The following is a 22,500-nucleotide window of genomic DNA, read 5'->3' on the forward strand; positions in this document are numbered from 1 at the left end:
CCTCTCAAAAAAAGTTAACCCCTTCACTGCCAGTGTAATTTTACAGTAACATGTATAGCACTGATTACTGTAGAAATGTCACTGGTAACCCCAAAAGTGTCAAAAATGTCAGTCAAGGGTCCGATCTGTCCGCCGCAATGTCGCAGTACCGCAAAAAAAAATGCAGATCACCACCATTACGCATTAAAAAAAAATAAAAACAACAAAAATGACAAAAATCTTTCCGTTTGTTAGTAAACGCGATAACTTTTGCGCAAACCAATCAAAATACGCTTTTTGTCATTTTTTTTTTACTAAACATATGTAGCATAAAACAAATTGGCCGAAAATGTTAAAAAATTTAGATTTGTACCTTTTTTGGGGGGGAAATTTCATATAAAAAAAATGTGAAAAATATTGTTATTTTTGCAAAATTGTCGCTCTTTTTTTGTTTATAGCGCATGATCAAAAAATCGCATAGGTGATCAAATACCACCAAAAGAAAGCTCTGTTTGTGGGAAAAAAAGGACGTCAAATTCGTTTAGGTACAGCTTTGCACGACCGCGCAATTGTCCGTTAAAATCACGCAGTGCCGAATCGCAAAATAGGCCCTGGTCAGGAAGGGGGTAAAATCTTCCGGGGCTTAAGTGGTTAAAGAGACCCTTTTAGCAACTTAAAGTGGAACTTCACTGCATCTGAGCACTATAAATTAAAAACGCTATTTAAATTCATTTTTAATATTTAAGCAAACTTCCCCCATCCATCCATGTCTTCATGCTTTATTTTGATGGGAAATCATTTTGAAAAACACCCTCTAGCATTTCTGGCTGTACAGAATGCCCCCAGTTTGCCATATTGCATTGTATTTAACAGAAAATCACAAAGCTACAGATTGGAAAGGTAATTTTAATAACGTTCAATTACAATATAATTTGTCATAATTGCATATGCTATATTTTTATATTTTTCATTTGCTGTATTTTTTCTCATGAAAGTGGAAGTATACTTTATATTTTCTAGCAAGTTCAAAGGTACATTGCAGGTGAAAAAATAAATAAAAATATGGATAAGAAAAGCACTCCCAGTAGGCATTTAAATGACATGATTTTCTGTACTTTGAAGAGCATTTTCTTTTTAAATTGGTAACAGGGTCTCTTTATTGCAATGTTCCATCTACACTGGAATGCACACATCCTTTTTAGAGCTCAGTCCTGCAAATAGAAGGGATTCTGGATGTGGATGGCCTGGCACACTGCTGGCAGTAGCCTGGCACAGCGCCTCCGTTCTATTTATGCAGCAGTTTGGCATGGCCAGCCCTTCGCCAGTAGCAGACATTTTTTTGGCATTGGCAGTATTTATAGTCTCTATTAAAGGCCCTTTGTGGGCGCGCTGTCTGATTCTCCCTGTGCAGATCACCGCCTGTGCAATTTTTATTTCATTATTTTCAAATTCTTGACATTTTTTCACTGAGAACAGACTGCTAAATTCGCACAAAAACATCACTACAAGTTATATATATATATTCATGTGAAAACACCAAAGAAATGACACTTTGCTACAATGTAAAGTAGTGAGTGTACAGCTTGTATAACAGTGTAAATTTGCTGTCCCCTCAAAATAACTCAACACACAGCCATTAATGTCTAAACCTCTGGCAACAAAAGTGAGTACACCCCTCAGTGAAAATGTCCAAATTGGGCCCAAAGTGTCAATATTTTGTGTGGCCACCATTATTTTCCAGCACTGCCTTAACCCTCTTGGGCATGGAGTTCACCAGAGCTTCACAGGTTGCCACTGGAGTCCTCTTCCACTCCTCCATGACGACATCACGGAGCTGGAGGATGTTAGAGACCTTGTGCCCCTCCACCTTCCGTTTGAGGATGCCCCACAGATGCTCAATAGGGTTTAGGTCTGGAGACATGCTTGGCCAGTCCATTGCCTTTACCCTCAGCTTCTTTAGCAAGGCAGTGGTCATCCTGGAGATGTTTGGGGTCGTTATGTTGGAATACTGCCCTGCAGCCCAGTTTCCGAAGGGAGGGGATCATGCTCTGCTTCAGTATGTCACAGTATATGTTGGCATTCATGGTTCCCTCAATGCACTGTAGCTCCCCAGTGCTGGCAGCACTCATGCAGCCCCAGACCATGACACTCCCACTTGACTATAGGCAAGACACAATTGTCTTTGTACTCCTCACCTGGTTGTGGCCACACACGCTAGACATCATCTGAACCAAATACGTTTATCTTGGTCTCATCAGACCACAGGACATGGGTCCAGTAATCCATGTCCTTAGTCTGCTTGTCTTCAGCAAACTGTTTGCGGGCTTTCTTGTGCATCATCTTTAGAAGAGGCTTCCTTCTGGGATGACAGCCATGCAGACCAATTTAATGCAGTGTGCGGCGTATGGTCTGAGCACTGACAGGCTGACCCCCCACCCCTTCAACCTCTGCAGCAATGCTGGCAGCACTCATACGTCTATTTCCCAAAGACAACCTCTGGATATGACGCTGAGCATGTGCACTCAACTTCTTTGATCGACCATGGCGAGGCCTGTTCTGAGTGGAACCTGTCCTATTAAACCGCTGTATGGTCTTGGCCACCGTGCTGCAGCTCAGTTTCAGGGTCTTGCCAATCTTCTTATAGCCTAGGCCATCTTTATGTAGAACAATAATTCTTTTTTTCAGATCCTCAGAGAGTTCTTTGCCATGAGGTGCCATGTTGAACTTCCAGTGACCAGTATGAGAGAGTGAGAGCGATAACACAACAATACTAACAAGTCACATGACACTGGGAGGGAAAATGGCTAATTCGGCCATGTACTCTCTTTTGTTGCCAGCGGTTTAGACATTAATGGCTGTGTGTTGAGTTATTTTGAGGGGACAGCAAATTTACACTGTTATAAGGTGCCATGTTGAACTTCCAGTGACCAGTATGAGAGAGTGAGAGCGATAACACCAAATTTAACACACCTGCTCCCCAGTCCCACCTGAGACCTTGTAACACTAACTAGTCACATGACACCGGGGAGGGGAAATGGCTAATTGACCCCAATTTGGACATTTTCACTTAGGGGTGTACTAACTTTTGTTGCCAGCGTTTTAGACATTAATGGCTGTGTGTTGAGTTATTTTGAGGGGACAGCAAATTTACACTGTTATACAAGCTGTACACTCACTACTTTACATTGTAGCAAAGTGTCATTTCTTCAGTGTTGTCACATGAAAATATATAATAAAATATTTACAAAAATGTGAGGGGTGTACTCACTTTTGTGAGATACTGTGTGTGTGTGTGTGTGTGTGTATGTATATATATATATATATATATATATATATATATATATATATATATATATATTAGTTTATATACACACACTCACGTATACAGTGTATCTATATAGATATACAGTGTGTGTATGTGTGTATATATATATATATATATATATATATATATATATATATATATATATATATATATATGCAAGGAATTAGGAAAATGACACACCAGACGTTTTTATGAGTGAAAGATAACTTCTGATTGGCTAGTATAAGTTTGGGGAACTTTGCACATTCCTCATTGTCTTATTCGATAAGCCCGTGGATGTCATTACTGACTTGTGTGCCACCTAAATATTTTAGAAGTTGTTCCCCTATTATCAGTATTATGGCCCTCTCTTCTACAGGGGTCCATCGGCCCCTGAAATGTTTTGGAAAATCCCAGAGACTTTTTTCGTGAAGCTGCCACATGTCTCTTACTTATGAGACTTAGGAGGGGCACCTGGAAGGCCTCCAGGGACATGTGATGGCCCCTGAATGTGCAATAACACCATACCAGGATGGCCTGTTAACTCCTGCATACCCAGGTAGTATATAAATAATTAGTAGGTGCAGAATGATTACATGAACAGTACATGTTAGAAACACTTTAAAACATGGGTGTCCAAACTTTTGGCTTCTCTGGGCCACATTGAGTGTAGAGAAATTTTCTTGGGCCGCATATAAAATATATACTATAGTTAAGGTATTATAAGTAATAAAACACCACCGCATCCTTCCCGTGCTGCTGCCCCCCCCCCCCCCCAACACTAATTTAAAGCGGTAGTATCCCGCTTTTTTACACTTTTACCTACAGGTAAGCCTATAATAAGGCTTACCTGTAGGTACAATTAATATCTCCTAAACCTGCACGGTTTAGGAGATATTTGCAGCGCATGCAGCCGCTCACGCGCTCTGAAGGTCCGGGGGGACCTTCAGTTTTGCTTGCCGGGAGCTTGCCGGAAAATCACTCCCGCGCGGAGTGACGTCATCGCGGCTCCGGCCAATCACAGCGCCGGAGCCGCCGAACCCGGAAGAGACGGCGAGGGATCATGGCAGCGCCCGCAGTGATGTCCGGGGGTCCGTGTCGGGGCTTCGTTCTAAGGTAAGTAATACATATTGAGCTAGTATGCGATGCATACTAGCTCATTATGCCTTTTGTCTTGCAGGTTTTTTTTTTTTTTTTTGCGATTTTGGGTTTACAACCGCTTTAACACAACTAGTGGATGATCCCCTCCGAGGCTGCCTCTGTGGCCGCGCCCCCGACTCGACTTCCTTCCTCCCCAGCAAAAAAAAAATTGTCAGGGGGCAGTGGGCCACATTGCCTGCGGTTCCGGGCCGCATGCGGCCCCTGGGCCGCAGGTTAGACATGCCTGCTTTAAAGTATATGTAAACCCTCGCCTTGTAAAACAATCTATTCAGTTTTAAATATAAATGAAAAGCAAAACATTTGTATATAGATAAAAAATATATATATAAATACATTTTTCCCCTTTTTATAAATGATGACATAATCTTTCTTCTCAGCTGAATAAGGATCGAAGGAAATATGGATCTCAGAGAGCTGGGGGAGGAGAAACAGCAGGACACTGATCTTCCCAGTGAATGGCTGCGCAGGGGGTTTTCAGGACAAGTCTGATCTTTGCTACAGCTAGAGAACTGATCACGGTGTGCTCTCATGCCTAGTGTGGTCAGTTTTTGATAGGAAAGCAGAGAGACCGGGATTTCACACAAAGGAAGCAATACAAAGAGCACAGGATACTTTCTCATACAAGTACACGGTACAGCAGGCACATATTAGAAATATGAAATTTTGGGTTTACATATAAGGGCTCATTTATACTAGCGGTTGGGGGATGGTAAAACCCTGCTATTGAGCCGAGGCGTTTTTCCCTTTTTAAGTTGATGAGATTTACATAGAAATATCAAAAATAACTCACAAAAAAAGTGCGGTTACCGTTCTGTTTTTTTCACAGGTTGGCTACGGCACAACAGAAAACAGCCCGGTCACTTTCATAGGGTTCCTCTTCGACGATATTTTCCGGAAAATAGACACCGTAGGTTATGTCATGTCCCATACAGAGGTGAGGCGCCACCGTGTCTACTTTTTTTTTTTTTTTTCGTTGTTGTTTGTATAATCCTTTTACTTCTAAAAAATTTCCAGCACTGACCTCTCTCCTTCTGCTCAGGCGAAGGTAGTAGACACCAAGACAGAACAAATACTTCCAGTGAATGCTTCAGGGGAGCTCTGGATTCGAGGATTTGGTGTCATGCTGGGCTACTGGGGCGAAGAAGAGAAGACCAAGGAGTGCATCACCCCTGAAAAGTGGTACAAGACCGGGTGAGGAACCGTCACTTGTCTATTGGTGACCCCAGAGGCGTAACTAGAACCTTTAGGCTGCATTCACATGTCAGCTTATAATCGCGGGCAGAACCGCCGCGGTTCCGCCCGCGATTCGGAGATTTATTGCAAATCGCGGGACGCCTAGCGTTGCCCGTTGATTTGCAATAGCCCCCCAAACGCCGAGCGATGTTGCCGCGATTTACGCCCGCCGAATCGCGGCAACATCGCGCAAACAAAATCGCGGGACGCAATACGCTCCAAAGAAGCTCTTGTACTTTTTTGGAGCGTATTGCGTCCCGCGATTTTGTTTGCGCGATGTTGCCGCGATTCGGCGGGCGTAAATCGCGGCAACATCGCTCGGCGTTTGGGGGGCTATTGCAAATCAACGGGCAACGCTAGGCGTCCCGCGATTTGCAATAAATCTCCGAATCGCGGGCGGAACCGCGGCGGTTCTGCCGCGATTATAAGCTGACATGTGAATGCAGCCTTAGGGCCCTGATGCAAGAAACCATGAAGGGCCCCCCAGACCCCTGGCCGGGGCCCTTACCTTCAAGCCCAGGGCTCTTCTCACTAATCCTGGGGCTCTTTACACTCATTGCATGGCCTTTTATTACGGTCCCGCAGCAGGATTCTTTCACAAGTTCTGCAGTGGGCCCCCTTCCTGCAATCTTGTGGGCCCCCTTCCTGCAATCTTGGGGCCTCCCCACAGTGGTGCAATGCCAGGGTCCGGTCGCAAGTGTGACCTTTGCGATCCTGGAAGTTCACCCACTGGTTTGCTACCGGGCCCCCTGGAGCATGGGGCCCGGTAGCGATTGCAACCCCTGTAGTTACGCCCCTGGGTGACCCGCTATGATTGACTAAAGCTGGATACACACTATACAACTTTCTTTAGATTTACCAAAACCATATAATATGAGGTCAAACTTAACCACTTGCCGTCTGCTCACTCGAGCACTACTGCGGCAAAGTGACTCGATAACGTCTGACGACGTAGACCTACGTCGCCAGACATTCCCCTTTCTCGGCGGCGCGCGCGCCACCGGAGGCTCGCACCCGCTGTATTCAGGCACAGCGGGAGTCGGGCCAGGGGAGGAGCGGCGGCGATCTCCTCAGTGACAAGGAGTGACAGATTGCAGGGTTCAGCATAGCTGAACATGCGATCTGTCCCTGTGTCACTCAGTCACCTCCCCCCCCCCCCCACACGTCAGTAAGCACCAGGCGTACATTAACCCCTCGCTCTCCAGTAAAATTAACCCCTTCCCTGCCAGTGTCATTTTTACAGTAACAGTGCATATTTATAGCACTGATTACTGCAGTAATGTCACTGGTCCCCCCCAAAAGTGTCAAAAATGTCAGTCAAGGGTCCGATCTGTCCGCCGCAATGTCGCAGTCCCGCAAAAAAAATCGCAGATCGCCGTCATTACTAGTAAAAAAACAATAAAAATGACATAAATCTTTCCCGTAGTTAGTAGACGCGATAACTTATTGCGATTTCTTTTACCAAAAATATGTAGCAGAAAACAAATTGGCCTAAAATGTTAAAAAAATTTAGATTTTTACATTTGTTTTTTTGGGAATGTTATTTAGCAGAATGTGAAAAATACTCGTTAAAAAAAAAAACACCAAAAAAGACAGAAATCTTTCCCTTAGTTACTAAACGCAATAACTTTTGCGCAAACCAATCAAAATACTCTTATTGCGATTTTTTTTTTTTTTTACCAAAAATATGTAGCAGAAAACAAATTGGCCTAAAATGATAAAAAATTTAGATTTTTAAATTTTTTTGGGGGGGGGGGGGGATTTCATATAAAAAAATTTGAAAAATATTGTTACTTTTTCAAAATTGTCGCTCCTTTTTTTGTTTATAGCGCAAAAAGTAAAAATCGCACAGGTGATCAAATACCACCAAAAAAAAGCTCTGTTTGTGGGAAAAAAAGGACGTTTCGTTTGGGTACGGCGTTGCATGACCGCGCAATTGTCAGTTAAAGTCGCACAGTGCCGAATCGCAAAAAGTGGCCTGGACGTAAGACAGCAAAATCCTCCGGTGGTAAAGTGGTTAAAGTGGAGTTCCACCCAAAAGTGGAACTACCGCTTTAGGTACCCCTGCCATGATACATTTGACATGTCATTTATTTTGGGGGGGGGGGGGGACCTAATTTTGACAGTTCTTTCCCCTTCCCTCCCTGCAATCTTCTGGGACACGTCAGAGGTCCCAGAAGATTGCCTGGTCATTCAGGAGTGAGACCTTTGGACTCAGCTGATCACAGATTGGGGTAAAGGGCCAATCACAGCGCCTCTTAACACTTGATCAGCTGGATCATGGATGTAAACACAAGGCGGTTATCGGCTTTTGTATCCTCATGCTGATAGCGTGAATAGAGAAGAGAGCCAATCAGTGCAGTCCCAACAGTGCCCACCAGTGCTGCCAATCAGTACCCATCAGTGCCACCTATGAGTCACCCCATATAGCTCATATACAATTGGGACTGTTTTTTTTTTTTTTTAATCTTTACATTAAGAGCCCATTCACATTGACGCGACTTGTCATGCCTCTCAGGGTGGCATATTGATTCATAGTTACATAGTCTGGTTGAAAAAAAGACACACGTTTTTTCAGTTAAATCAATGAAAGGAAAAAAAAATAAATATATAAAAAAATGTTCCTAGACTCGTACCTAGATTTTCATGGGGTATCCCTATATAAAGTGAATAGAAAAACATTTTTAGCAGACCAATTAACCACTTAAGCCCCGGAAGATTTTACCCCCATTCCGACCAGGGGTTTTTTTGCGATTCGGCACTGCGTGACTTTAACGGACAATTGCGCAGTCGTGCGACGCTGTACCTAAACAAATTTGACGTCCTTTTTTTCCCACAAACAGAGCTTTCTTTTGGTGGTATTTGATCACCTGTGCGATTTTTACTTTTTGCGCTATAAACAAAAAAAACAGCGTCAATTTAGCAAAAATAACAATATTTTTCAAATTTTTTTATATGAAATTCCCCCCCCCCCCCAAAAAAATGTAAAAATCAAAATTTTTTAACATTTTAGGCCAATTTGTTTTATGCTACATATGTTTGGTAAAAAAAATTGCAAAAAGCCTATTTTGATTGGTTTGCGCAAAAGTTATTGCGTTTACTAACTAAGGGAAAGATTTCTGTCATTTTTGGTGTTTTTTTTTTAATGCGTAATGGCGGCGATCTGCGATTTTTTTTGCGGTACTGCAACATTGCGGCGGACAGATCGGACGCTTGACTGACATTTTTGACACTTTTGGGGATACCAGTGACATTACTACAGTAATCAGTGCTATACATATGCACTGTTACTGTAATAATGACACTGGCAGGGAAGGGGTTAACTTTATTTGGGAAGGAGGGGTTAAGTGTGTCCCTAGGGGCGTGCTTCTAACTGTGATTGGACATGGCTACTGGTGTAGGAACCGAGATCAACGGTCCTACATAGTAGAACCGTATGATCACTATTCCTACACAGGGGAGAATGACAGGCGGCTTGTTTACATTAGCCGCCTGCCTTTCTCCCTTCACGGCGGACGATCGCGAGTGACCGGCGGACATCGGGTCTGCCGGTCACACGCACGGACTTCCCCGCGAACGCCCGCTATTGGCTCACATGCAAGTGACAGGCAAGTGACGTACCTATACGTCACTTTACCTGGCCGGGGCTGACCGCCGCAGTATATGTACTTGCGGCGGTCGGCAACCGATTAAAAACATATGTTAACCACTTCTGGGCCGGAAGGATTTGCCCCCCTAATGACCAGACCATTTTTTGCGATTCGACACTGCGTTGCTTTAACTGACAATTGCGTGGTCGTGCGACGCTGTACCCAAATAAAATTGGTGTCCTTCCCCCCCCCCCCCACAAACAGAGCTTTCTTTTTGTGGTATTTGATCACTTGTGCAATTTGTTTATTTTTTGTGCTATAAACAAAAATAGAGCGACAATTCTGAAAAAAAAAAAAAAAACAATATTTTTCACATTCTGCTAAATAACATTCCCAAAAAAACAAATGTAAAAATCTAAATTTTTTAACATTTTTGGCCAATTTGTTTTCTGCTACATATTTTTGGTAAAAAAAATCGCAATAAGTTATCGCGTCTACTAACTACGGGAAAGATATTTTTATTGTTTTTTTACTAGTAATGGCGGCGATCTGCGATTTTTAGCGGGACTGCGACATTGCGGCGGACAGATCGGACTCCTAACTTACATTTTATACACTTTTGGGGGTACCAGTGACTTTACTACAGTAATCAGTGCTAAAATATGCACTGTTACTGTAATAATGACACTGGCAGGAAGGGGTTAACACTGATCCGGCGATCAAAGGGTTAAATTTGAGCCTAGGGGAGTGATTCTAACTGTGGGGGGCGTGGCTTGTGAAATGATCACAGAGACCTGCGTTCCTATATAGCAGGATCACATGTGCTCTATGATCATTCCAGAGAGAAGAATGGTCAGCTGTGTTTACAACAGCTGACCATTCTTCTCTCTCAGCGGGGAACGATCGCGGGTGTCAGGCAGCAATCGGAGCCGCCTGCCCCGTACATCGGAGTCCCCGCTGCTGAGTGCGGGCGGGAGCGCACCAACGGCAGCACGTGCCCCCCCCCCCCCCTAGCTTCAGGCATGCGACCGACGTATACTTACGGCAATTTGCGCAGGAGGGCCAGCCTTCCGCAGTATTTCTAGGGCGGGTGGTCCGAAAGCGGTTAAGCATACAGGATATTGAACACCTTTTTTAAACTTTATTTTATAGAGATCCAATCTATAGGGATCAATAAGTACAAAAAATGATGCACGATGCACGTCTAACAAAAAAGATATGTTTAGTCCTAATTAGCAGCCATTTTAACTAATGGGAGGGAATCTGGTATTGACTCTTTAGGGCCTTTAATTGACACCTTGGTTTCCCTCGCATTCCTGTTCTTGCAATGATTGGGCAACCAAATGGAACAATAGTTGTCACCTTTTGAAAGCGATCGTTACCTGACTGACTCTCTTGATTCAGAATTCTGAGTCATTGAGTCAAACCGAGTATGCATATAAAGACTTTGGTTTGCTATTGAATTAATGTAATCTCCTTGCCGCCATCTTCCAGAGACATAGCCACCATGGACGAATACGGATACTGTCGAATCGTTGGGCGTTGTAAAGACATGATCATTCGTGGAGGTGAAAACATATACCCAGCTGAAATTGAGCAGTTCCTGCATACACACTCCAAAGTCATGGAAGCCCAGGTAACTGTCAGGATCTGGTTATAGAATGATAGTTGACTGTGTTGCTGTCACTGACCAAATTTCACCGTGTCATTGCAGATCGTTGGAGTTAAAGATGCACGGATGGGGGAGGAGATCTGTGCTTGTATCCGAACTCATAGTGACCAGGAATGTACAGCAGAGGAGATCAAGGCATACTGCAAGGGAAAGGTAAGCTAATCGAGGTCTAAGCCAGTCCAAAAAAAGTGGCGGGGCATTTTTGTATGTTTGACACCCTTATAGCAAAGCCCCCTGTGACGGTTCGCACCGTCACTGACAGCGAAAAAACGATGTGACAGATAAATTGATGGTTTGGACTGCTTCAGTTGGTCAGACTTGTAACAGATGCATGTCATCAGCTCAAACACCTGTCTTCCATGCATTGTAAATTATGCTGATTTGCTCACCTATTGTTTACTGTGGGTTCTCAGTATTTACACTATAATAATGTATATTATATCTTGTTTTACCTTTGGTGCCGGCAGTCTGGGCTTCCAGGCTGACTTAAGTACGCTGAGCTAATTAGCATGTGAATAATAACTTTGTCTAGATGGGATTAACCATGAGTCAGCTGTACCTCGTTAGCTATTTATTGTGTGATGTTTTGGGTAAATATTGATGTAGTGACCGACCTAGTCTGTTTGTTTTAATAAAGCAGTCAGTTGTTTCCAGTATACAAGCTAAGTGTCAGGCTAGTTTTGTATGACAGCGGCTGGGATTTGATATCTATGTTTATGACTGCGAGGAAGCCGTATACTGACAGAAGACCACAAGTACAGTGTGGGTCTGAGGTTCCGTCACACCCCCCTATAGTAAATCATATCCATATCAGTTGCCAAGCATGATGTCTTTTTGTTCTTCTTGTCTAGGGAGCCTCAGATAGAAAAACCAGCCTCCAGCTGCCTCCAGTCTTTAAGCTAAACCTCTACTTTCTCCCACTGCTTACCTCTTCATTGATCAGAATTGCACAGAATGTTTCTTTGAGGGATGCAGGGGCTGCACCAAAGCTCTGATATCACATGACCTTGTGGGGTCTTCAAACATTTTTTTATTTGGTGGTCAATGGTAGAAAAGAAAATTTTCCAGTGTTGATTGTCAGTGGAAAGAAAGCTTAAGCATCTGTGGTCATTGGGAGAAGAAAATTCCCCAGCATTGGTGGTCAGTGGGAAAAAAATACCCAGTTATCAGTGGTTAATAGGAGGGAAAAAATGACCCAGCGTCAATCGGTAGGTGCAAATTCAAGTGTTGTTGTTAAGTAGGAGAAGAAAAAATGGAACATCGTTGGTGGCAATTGGAAGGAAGAATGCTCCATCTTTGAGATGCTCCGTGTTTAGCGCCTCTTGACTGTCCAGAATGACATAACACTAGGACTATGTAGGCAGCTGCCACTGAGCAGATTGAGTCCACTGGTGCACCCTCTAGCAGTGGATCATAACATGGGAATCTGGGAGGACACCAAAATCACCCATATTGGTCATTAGAAGGAAGAATGCTCCATCAGTAGGATGCCCCATGTCTAGCACCACTTGACTGTCCCGGATGATATAACACCAGAACTATGCAGACAGCTTCCACTGAGCAGATTGAGCCCTTTGGTGCACCCTCCAGCAGTGGATTATAACATGAGAATCTGGGGGGCCACCCAGATCACCCATATTGGTCATTGGAAGGAAGACTGCTCCATCTTTGAGATGCTCTGTCTTGCGTCACTTGACTGTCCAGGATGACATAACACCAGAAATGGAAAACAAATAGTGCAGCGCTATCATGAAAAATGAAACATATGTATTAACATATATATAGTGATTATCAAAAATAACCCAATAATTGGTGCAACTCCAAATCAACAAAGTGACCAAAAAGGGCAGACATAATCAATATTCAATGTGCATATAAAGTGAAAAACAGTCCAAAAAGTCCAAAGACATATATGCAAGATCCAAAGTAAGTGATGAAACAGGGAGATGTTGAATTCCCAAGAGGAAAGATGACTGGAAAAACACCCGTGACAAATCGGCTGTAATGGCTGCTTACCAGAAGGGTCGGCCCCCAAGTTAATGGTCAGGCCACATACGCTGGGATTTATATCTGAGACACTCCTCTTAGTATGATCCTTAGGTAGGGCAATCAATCTTTCTCAGGTCAGGTTAAACACGGTCCGAATACATATAAGCCACATATATGGGAAAAGAGACCCGAAGACCCATAGTGTAAACCAGTAAAGATGAACAGTGTAATTTATTAAAGGTTGCACTTACATCCAAAAAGTAAAGAAATTGCATCGATACAGCATGTAAATCCACGGCGTTCCGCGTGTAGTACACAAGCCAGGCTTCAAGGGGCGTGGTAGTTGATTAAAGATGAACACGTTTGCAACGTCACGTTTGACGAAACCGGTCGGGCGGTACCTGACGCTCAACTACCACGCCCCTTGAAGCCTGGCTTGTGTACTACACGCGGAACGCCGTGGATTTACATGCTGTATCGATGCAATTTCTTTACTTTTTGGATGTAAGTGCAACCTTTAATAAATTACACTGTTCATCTTTACTGGTTTACACTATGGGTCTTCGTGTCTCTTTTCCCATATATGTGGCTTATATGTATTCGGACCGTGTTTAACCTGACCTGAGAAAGATTGATTGCCCTACCTAAGGATCATACTAAGAGGAGTGTCTCAGATATAAATCCCAGCGTATGTGGCCTGACCATTAACTTGGGGGCCGACCCTTCTGGTAAGCAGCCATTACAGCCGATTTGTCACGGGTGTTTTTCCAGTCATCTTTCCTCTTGGGAATTCAACATCTCCCTGTTTCATCACTTACTTTGGATCTTGCATATATGTCTTTGGACTTTTTGGACTGTTTTTAACTTTATATGCACATTGAATATTGATTATGGCTGCACTTTTTGGTCACTTTATTGATTTGGAGTTGCACCAATTATTGGGTTATTTTTGATATTCACTATATATATATGTTTATACATATGTTTCATTTTTCATGATAGCGCTGCACTATTTGTTTTCCATAAGTTTTGATTTATATAGATCAAGTGTTTCAGCTGCTTCACTATATCATTTTCTGTCTTATATATTTTTACTTAGCGCAGGATCTTCTTGTTTTTCATAACACCAGAAATACAGGCAGCTGCCATTGAGCAGATTGAGGCCATTGGTACATCCTCCAGCATAGGCTTTTAACATCTAGGTGGCCATTGCACCAAGTGCTAGAATGTGAGAAGATAGATGAAATGTCAAATGTGCCCCATACTCAGAAGTACAGAGATTCTCCCAGGGCCTCCGATAGCAGGAGAGAACAGGGAAGGAAAGTACAGGGATCTTATGGTGGCTGAAGCAAACTATTTCCATTGCCTAGTACAAAGTAGTGGTTCACTTAAGGTCTTGAGGATGGGCATATGGTAAGCCATTAGTAGAAGAGCCACAGTCCTGACCCAGGAAGCTTCTACAATATTTACATATTTACAGTTGGAGTGTTGGACGCAAAGAGAAATGTAATTTGGTGCAGTTATTTAGTCTTGAAAGGCAGCTTTTTAACAGAGTAGTTTAATGTGTCCCCTGGAAGATCCATGAAAATGAGAGCTCCACAAGCCTATATATTAGTGGTCTCGAAACTACGGCCTGGGGGCCAGATGTGGCTTTTTGCTTGCTTTTATCTGGCTCTTGGGACATTAGTCCGACAGTGGGACATGCCACTGACACCAACAATGGGGTGCTATTCCTACTACTGACACCAATGATGATGCACTATTCCTCCCATTGACACCAGTGACGGGGCACTATTCCTACCATTGACACCAAAGATGCGGCACTATTCCTCCCACTGACACCAATAATGGGGCGGTATTCCTCCTATTAACACCATAGATGTGGCATTATTCCTTTCATTGACAACAATAATGGGGCACAATGCCTCCCATTGACACCAGTGATGAGGCACTATTCCTCAAACTGACACCAATGATGGGGCGCTATTCCTCCCATTGACACCAGTGATGGAGCACTTATCCTCCTATTCACACCAATGATGGGGCACTATTCCTATCAATGACACCAAATATGGGGCACTATTCCTTCCACTGACACCAATGATGGGGCACTATTCCTCCCATTGATACCATAGATGGGGCCCTACTCCTCCCTTTGACACCATAGATGGGGCAATACTCCTCCCATTGACACCATAGATGGGGCATTATTTCTCCCATTGACACCATAGATGGGGCACTATTCCTCCCATTGAAACCATAGATGGGGCACTATTCCTCCCATTGACACCACAGATGGGGCACTATTCCTCCCATTGACACCATAGATGGGGCACTATTCCTACCATTGCCTCCAATGATGGGGCACTATTCCTCCCATTGACACCATAGATGGGGCACTTTTCCTCCCATTGACACCATAGATGGGGCACTATTCATCCCATTGACTCCAATGATGGGGCACTATTCCTCCCATTGACACCAATTATGGGGCACTATTCCTCCCATTGACACCAATTATGGGGCCCTATTCCTCTCACTGACACCAATGATAGGGCACAATGCCTCCCTCTGACACCAATGATGGAGCACTATGCCTCCTATTGACACCAATGAACTTCCACTATTACTCCCCCCTAATACCAACCGTGAAGCATTGTTTACTCCCTTTGATGCTGGGACATTTTCTACTTCCACTGGCCACAGTGAGCCCCTCCTCTAAAGTTTGAAGAACAATAAACTGGCCCTTGTTTAGAAAGTTTGGAGACCCCTGTTATATATGATCAAGTAAAATGCAGAAAAATGCATGGCAGAAAAGCCAGGAGTTCTCTTCTTCCGATGCCAACTGTGGGCAGCCATCAATACTGCAGAGGTTGGAGCCATAATGTAAAGTTAATGTCGATCTTTGCGGTGCTCTACAGTGAGCCCAGGCCAAAGTGGTGACATGGGCTTGTCTGTGACAGCCTAGGCTAGCAGGAAATGGGTTGAATGATGGTGGCCATCGTTGAACTTGAAGGACAGGTGATGGCAGATCTGTGAGTTTGCGTGGAAACAAGGCGGTTTTTACAGCGAATAGCTAATTTTTTTTTTTTTTTTTTGAACAGTTCAGACCAGGGTTCCGCCACAGGTTGCTAGGGGTTCTTTGAGCAATGAGCAATTTCTGACCCTCAGATAAGATCCCATTGGCAACATTGATCTTTTTAGCTATCTGTAAGGGGGTAATTCTTCCTAATGACCACAAGTATAGGGAGCATTCTTCCCATTGACCATCACACTAATGTACTGTATCATGAGCTGTAGGTATAGTCATTTTTAGCAGGGGTTCCCTGGGACTGGAAAGTGATATCAAGGGTTCCTCTGTGTTGAAAAGGTTGAGAACGGCTGGTCCAGGCAAACAATTTTTTTTTTTAACTGGAATTCTGCTTTTAAGGTTTGCTTGCCTAATCTAATTTTTTAACTTTCTTTCCCAACAGATTTCTCATTTTAAGATCCCTCGTTACATAGTCTTCGTGAATGAGTACCCTCTCACAATTTCTGGAAAGGTAATTTTTTGGGATGGGTGTGCTGACGTTTCTTAGAGGCAACATCGTAAATTGCAGTGTATGTGCTGGTCTCCAAACTTCTGTCAACTTCATGCTGTTCTTTGTTCTGTACAGGTCCAAAAGTTCAAGCTAAAAGAAATCGTGGAGAAGCAGCTAAAGTTATGAGGAGCCGTTTATATTCTTTCACGTCCAAACCAAGTGCATTGTCCAGGCCTCGAAATGTAGCATTTCTCATTAGTGAATGCCTGCTCTTCGTTTGGTTGGTGACCTCCAATTGGCATTCTCCAGATCCCAGGATTTAGTGGATGAAGTGAAAGAGAATGAATGTAAAATAGACGATTTATGTACACCCATCATCATCATTATATAAGCTTGTCCTCTGGGTGTAAACCAGTTTGTTGGGAAAGGGTCAAGTCACATAGTGGCCTTTTTTCACTTTGTCTGCATTATCCTGCGCTAAATGGTTACTTACCCATTCATTAATCATTACTTATACCAGGCCTCTGCTACAGAAATTGGAGGAATCATGTCTGTGCTGCACAGGTGAACCAATCAGAGGCCAGCTGTTATTCTAGTGCAGGTTAGATTGGCTGCTGTGGGTATTAAAAAAAAAAACGGTTCTCATCCCCTATATTTTTATAATGAGCTCTACAGTTTTTTTATTTCTCTGAGCCTGGTTTTTAATCACTCCTTACCCTTTTCCTACTCCATTTACTGTTTTTACAGCAAGCTTTATTAAATTGCATGCTGCTCCGTCCTTTATATGGGGCTTATGAATTATGAACGTGGTCCTCAAGCTCTAAACACCTTGATGTGCCTTAGGCCCCTTTCACACTTTATGTGACGCGATTTTGCCGCAATTTTGTGGCGCGATTTTGCCGCGATTATGACACGATTTTGAAAGCAATGGCAAGGCTATATGCCTCAAAACGCATTAAAATCGTGGCAAAGTAGTGCAGGAACTACTTTGAAGTCGGTGCGACTTCAAAACGCACTGATATGAATGGGGCTCATTGAAAATAATGGAAAACGACTTGTCATGCGATTTTGCGGTCCAAAATCGCGGGACAAGTCGCACTAGTGTGAATGGGGCATTATACTGTGAATGTTAAGCAGCTCCTATTGCTTCTTCCGCAGACGATTCTGCACCTTGCTTGTCCATCATAAGGTTTTGCGGGGCAATCAAATACGTCCTTTAAGCGGAGCTCCAACCAAGGTTCCGCTTGTTCTCACCCCCCCCCCCCCCTCCACTGCCACTTATGCCACTTTTTTTGGAGGGGGGGAACGGGTACCTGGTTTTTACAGGTACCCATTCCCACTTCTGGGTAAGATCGCTGCATCAATCTCCGAGTATTTCTGCTCAATCTGCTCAGTGGAAGCTGCACTGCCGGTTACCCTTAATGAAGATGTTGGCGCCTGCACCCGAAGCCGATTGATAAATCTGCTCAAGGTGCTGACATCAGTGGATCCCTGGACAGGCAAGTGTCCCTATATTTAAAGTCTTTTGTTGCCTAGACTGGAGCTCCTCTTTAACTTGCGTCCTCAAAGTTCTTCAGTCTACACCGATAGTGCCTTTGAAGTGGGCTTAGGCTTCATGCACACTTGTATGATTCCAAAGTTGCGGCGACTTTGGAGTGCACTTTTGACACAACTTTGGATGGGTGCAAATTGGATATGACTTTGACTTTGACCACTGATAATGGAAAACTGTTGCATTGTATAAAATTCATACGACTTTCATGCAACTTCTGAGGATTAACATTGAAGTCAATGGCCCTCAAGTTGCATGAAAGTTGGACCAAAGTAGTGCATGAACTACTTTCAAGTTGCTGCAACTTTAAGTTGCGCTTATATGAATGGTTATCATTGGAAAACATGGGTAATTACGTGTCATGCAACATTGATGTCCCTTTAAAGTTGCATGAGACGTTGCACAAGTGTGATTGGAGCATTAAGGTCGAAATTTAGAAGAGACACATGGGAGTTGCCATTGCTTAAAGTGCTAGTTTGTTGGCTGCTAGGCCAACCCTTCAGTACAGTCTGTCGAAAAAGAATCAAAACCTCCTGCACAATGAGTTCTGTGGTCTAGGGGAAATCTTCATGAGTATTCAATTTAAGACACCACCCAGGGATAAATCTGCCCTTGCAGCCCTCTAATGGCCAGGGTAATCCTAATAGTAACTGCAAAAAACAAAACCACAGAAGGCGCACCAGCCTAGTGCATTATCCCAACAGTGATTTAATAGAAGCAGATAAAAACATACTCACAAACATTGAAGGTACACAGCATATCAAGCCACTGCCACATAGTACCCTTGTAAGTAAGACCCAAAGTGATCCAACGCCAAAAGGGACACCGTCCCGGATCCAAAGATGGCTTATGCGTTTCAAGGGCAAGCCCCTCTTTCTTTCTCTTTCTTACCTGGCTCTGAGGAGTATGTGAGTGTGTTTTTATCTGCTTCTAATAAATCCCCGTTGGGATAATGCACTAGGTTGGTGCGCTTTCTGTTGTTTTGTTTTTTGTCTTCAATACAGTCCTCACAACTCAAAGAAGCAAAAGGGTCAGCACCACAGCCAGGAAACTACCATCTTCCAGAGCGGCCAACAATTGCAGTTTTCATGTTTTTCTTCAGACAAGTTTCCTTTAGGCTGGGTTCACACTTAAATTGGATGCGGCTCACAGCAGGGGGTCTGGTGCGTCCCTGTTCTCCATTTCAGGGACGAATCAGGCGCGAACTTTTGCCTGAATTGGGACCTGAAACAGAGCCAAAGATGCACAGGAGCCCAGTGCAATCTGCTCCGCAGACACCACGGAGATGTGTGAACCGCCTCCTTTGAGAGCCAGGGAAACTCTCCGGTTATACGAATTGGATGTGGGAAAATCCACATCCAATTCGCATTAGTGTGAACCCAGCCTTAACCAGCTAGGGAGGTTGGGTAAAGATATTAGATAAAGCATAAATGTACCCATCCATCATTTATCATAATGCTCTGGGTCACATGACCTAATGCCATGGCTCTTTGCTGGGAAGCTGATATCAGATATGTCTGGTAGTCAGTGTGATTGGAGAAATTCCTGGCCTCCAGTATACACAACTGTTGCAGCCCAAACTCCCAGTTAAATCATGTGAAGCAGAATTGGCCTTCCACGGGATTCTCCTGCTATGGCAAATTCAAGCAAGTTCATGCTGAGCCTAAAGCCTGCTTCCATCAATGAAAACGAGTGAATGGAGGAGGTAAACCTTTCATTCATCTGCCCATCCTTCCATTCACACCGCAGCAGAAGAGGCTGGCATAGTTGACACTTCTGATGAGTGCATGTGACAGGTCCAGTGCTTGTGTTAAAGTATAACTAAAGGCAAAACTCTTTTTTTTTTTAGTTTTGGATTTGAGAGGGATTAGAACGATTGTTGGTTTTTATTGCACTCTGTGCCCCCGTTAACCACTTGCCGCCAAATCACGTACCTGGTATGTCATTTGACTTCAAGTGGTTGTACCGGGGTAATGCCTGCAGCTGCAAGCGTCACCCCGGTACCATTTTTTTAGAGCCAGCGGTCGGGTCTCTTGTAATAGCAATCGGAGCAGCTAACTAGCCACTCAATTGCTATTAAAAGGGGGGGGGGGGCGGACCTTCCCCGTTTTCCTTCTCCCTTTTTGCCTTTTTAGGCTCTCCTGTCCCACCAGGAGATCCGAGCAAGTGGGCAGCACGTCCGCAGGCTAGTATGAGACCCATACAAAGCCAGAATCGGCTTTGATCACGCCTCCGCTAGGGTCACCCGGAAGCGATGACATCACTTCCGGTTTACCTGGATTTTAACAGCGCCATTTTTTTTTTGAAAGTCAAAAGTATTCAAAAATGCTGATCTTGGCATTCGGAATTCTTTCAAGTGCAAAGGAGGGATTTGGGGTCTTATTGACCCCAGTTCCCTCAATAAAGAATACCTGTCGCATGCCTATTGCTGTCACAATGTTTACATTCCTTGTGACAGCAATAAAATTGATAAAAAAAGTTACAGTAACAGTGTAAAAATAAAATATATTGTTAATTAAAAAAAAATTAAAGTGCCCCCGTACCTCTGTGCTAGTGCGCAAAGCACCCACGCAACCGCACGCACACAAACAGCGATCGTCCTAAACATGTGGAACCTCCAATATAGATACAAAGTGGTAACATGTAAAGACTTTAAAAGCATCACCTATGGATAATATCATTTACATCATTTGTCGCCGCTGCGTGGGCTTACTCAGTTTTGCAGCTTGAGCTGTTTTGTATCTATTTACTCGGCGTGACATCATCTTTTTATGTTTTACAAAAAAAAATTGTTTTTTTATGCATTAAAATTTAGAAAAGTGTATTTTTTTTTTAACCCAAAAATGGTGTTTGAAACAAAACACTGTGAAAATACCGTGTTACATAAATTGCAAAACCCACCAATAAATTCTCTAGGGCCTTTGCTTTAAAGAAAATATGTAATGTTTAGGAGTTCAAAGTAATTTTCGAGCAAAAAATACTGATTGTTACATGTGAACCAATAGTGCCAGAAAATGCCTGGGGGTCAAGTGGTTAAGGAGATTCACCCTCTTTATTTGTCCTGTTTACAGTGGTGTATTTAGGTTTTGTGCTGCCCTAGGCCTGACTAAACTCGTGCACCCCCTAATTTACATATGACCCACCCCTTCCTGTAAAGGCCATGCCCTTTACTGTTTACGACCCGCCCTGTCATCTGTGAACCGCAGACCACAAGTCTATCAGTGCCCATCAGCGTAGCCTCATCAGTTCCTATACGTTAAGCCTCATCAGTGCCCATCTGTGCAGCCTTATCAGTGCCGCCTCATTACTGCCCATCAGTGCAGCCTCTCCACTGACCACTTTATGGGGGTGCCAGACCAATTTGCCTCCTGGACTCTGCCCTCTGGCCCAATTCACCCCATAAGACTGGTGCTATATTAAAAGTGTAGCGCAAGGCGGCGGAGACCCTTTTCATGCGGGAACCAGGAGGATGCTGTTTTTTTTTTACTGCCCCCCTGCAAAGTGCTGCCCTAGGCCTGGGCCTTGTTGGCCTAGGCCAAGATACAGCACTGCCTGTTTACCATTATGATTGAATGTAAAAGTAAAATAAAATCCTATATTCTTGGTTGTCCCCAGAAATGTAATGGAGGGGAAATCTTCCAATGGGGACACTAGTTCTGGTGACCTGGGGGTCCCCAAGGGATTCCCTTCATTTGCAGGAATTTCTTCTCACTTCTTGTATAGTTATGGGACAGGAAGTCAAAGGAAACCTTGAGAATGGGACACAGATGGTGAAAAAAAAAATCTGACAGGGGTTATAACTACTAAAAAAAAAAAAGTTTTGCCTAAAGTTCAACTTTAACCCCTGCAGTCCTGGAAGATTACAGCTGTGTGAGGATTGGGGGTGGGTGGGCAGAGGACTTCGGATTTCAAGTAAGAGACCAGCTAGAAGAACAAGGGATACTTTCTATTGAATGTATGTACCATCCCTTGTGCTGATTTTTACAAATGTTGTACCAATACTTTTGGATTTAGTGGTTCTTTCTCTACTGCACACCAGATGGACGCCCACTACCTGCTCTGGAAATACCTTAAGCTGCTATAGACTTATTACTGGCATTAAGTCAAATTTTCATTGGACTGCATGTGAAACACCAGCAGGGTGGCAGCCATAGACGGATCAACAATCTGTATCTGGCACCAATTAGCTGTAGCCCACTGAATTTTTAGAACACATTTTTAGAACACGTGCTTTATTTTTAATAAAAATACCTACTAATGTGAACAGTTGGTGATGTGTCTTTGTCAGTGATTACGAAGGGAAAGAAATCTTGCTGGTTAAAGCAGAACACCACCACATCTAAACACCACAAACCAAAAACACTATTTAACTTATTTTCAGTATTCAAAGCAAACTCGGCCATCCATCCATGTCTACATGTTTTATTTTACAGAGAAATCTGTTTGAACAGCACCCTCCAGCATTTCTGGCAGTGGCCATCTTGAGCAAGGGCAGACAA

General features: G+C 43.6%; 1 protein-coding gene across 1 annotated transcript in view; it reads left to right on the forward strand.

The window, feature by feature from the left end:
- ACSF2 (acyl-CoA synthetase family member 2) overlaps positions 1 to 16,715 on the forward strand; it is a 117,491-nt gene extending 100,776 nt beyond the window's left edge. Inside the window, exons 11-16 of the mRNA XM_082272488.1 lie at positions 5,271 to 5,378; positions 5,484 to 5,635; positions 10,762 to 10,903; positions 10,982 to 11,092; positions 16,402 to 16,470; positions 16,585 to 16,715. Coding sequence (XP_082128614.1) covers positions 5,271 to 5,378; positions 5,484 to 5,635; positions 10,762 to 10,903; positions 10,982 to 11,092; positions 16,402 to 16,470; positions 16,585 to 16,635 — 633 coding nt within the window. The 3' untranslated portion in view covers positions 16,636 to 16,715. The remainder of the gene's footprint in view (positions 1 to 5,270; positions 5,379 to 5,483; positions 5,636 to 10,761; positions 10,904 to 10,981; positions 11,093 to 16,401; positions 16,471 to 16,584) is intronic.
- Positions 16,716 to 22,500: the final 5,785 nt, after the last annotated feature.

The sequence above is a fragment of the Pelophylax lessonae genome (genome assembly GCF_965119305.1).
Source record: "Pelophylax lessonae genome assembly, chromosome: 11".
Classification (NCBI taxonomy): Eukaryota; Metazoa; Chordata; class Amphibia; order Anura; family Ranidae; genus Pelophylax; species Pelophylax lessonae.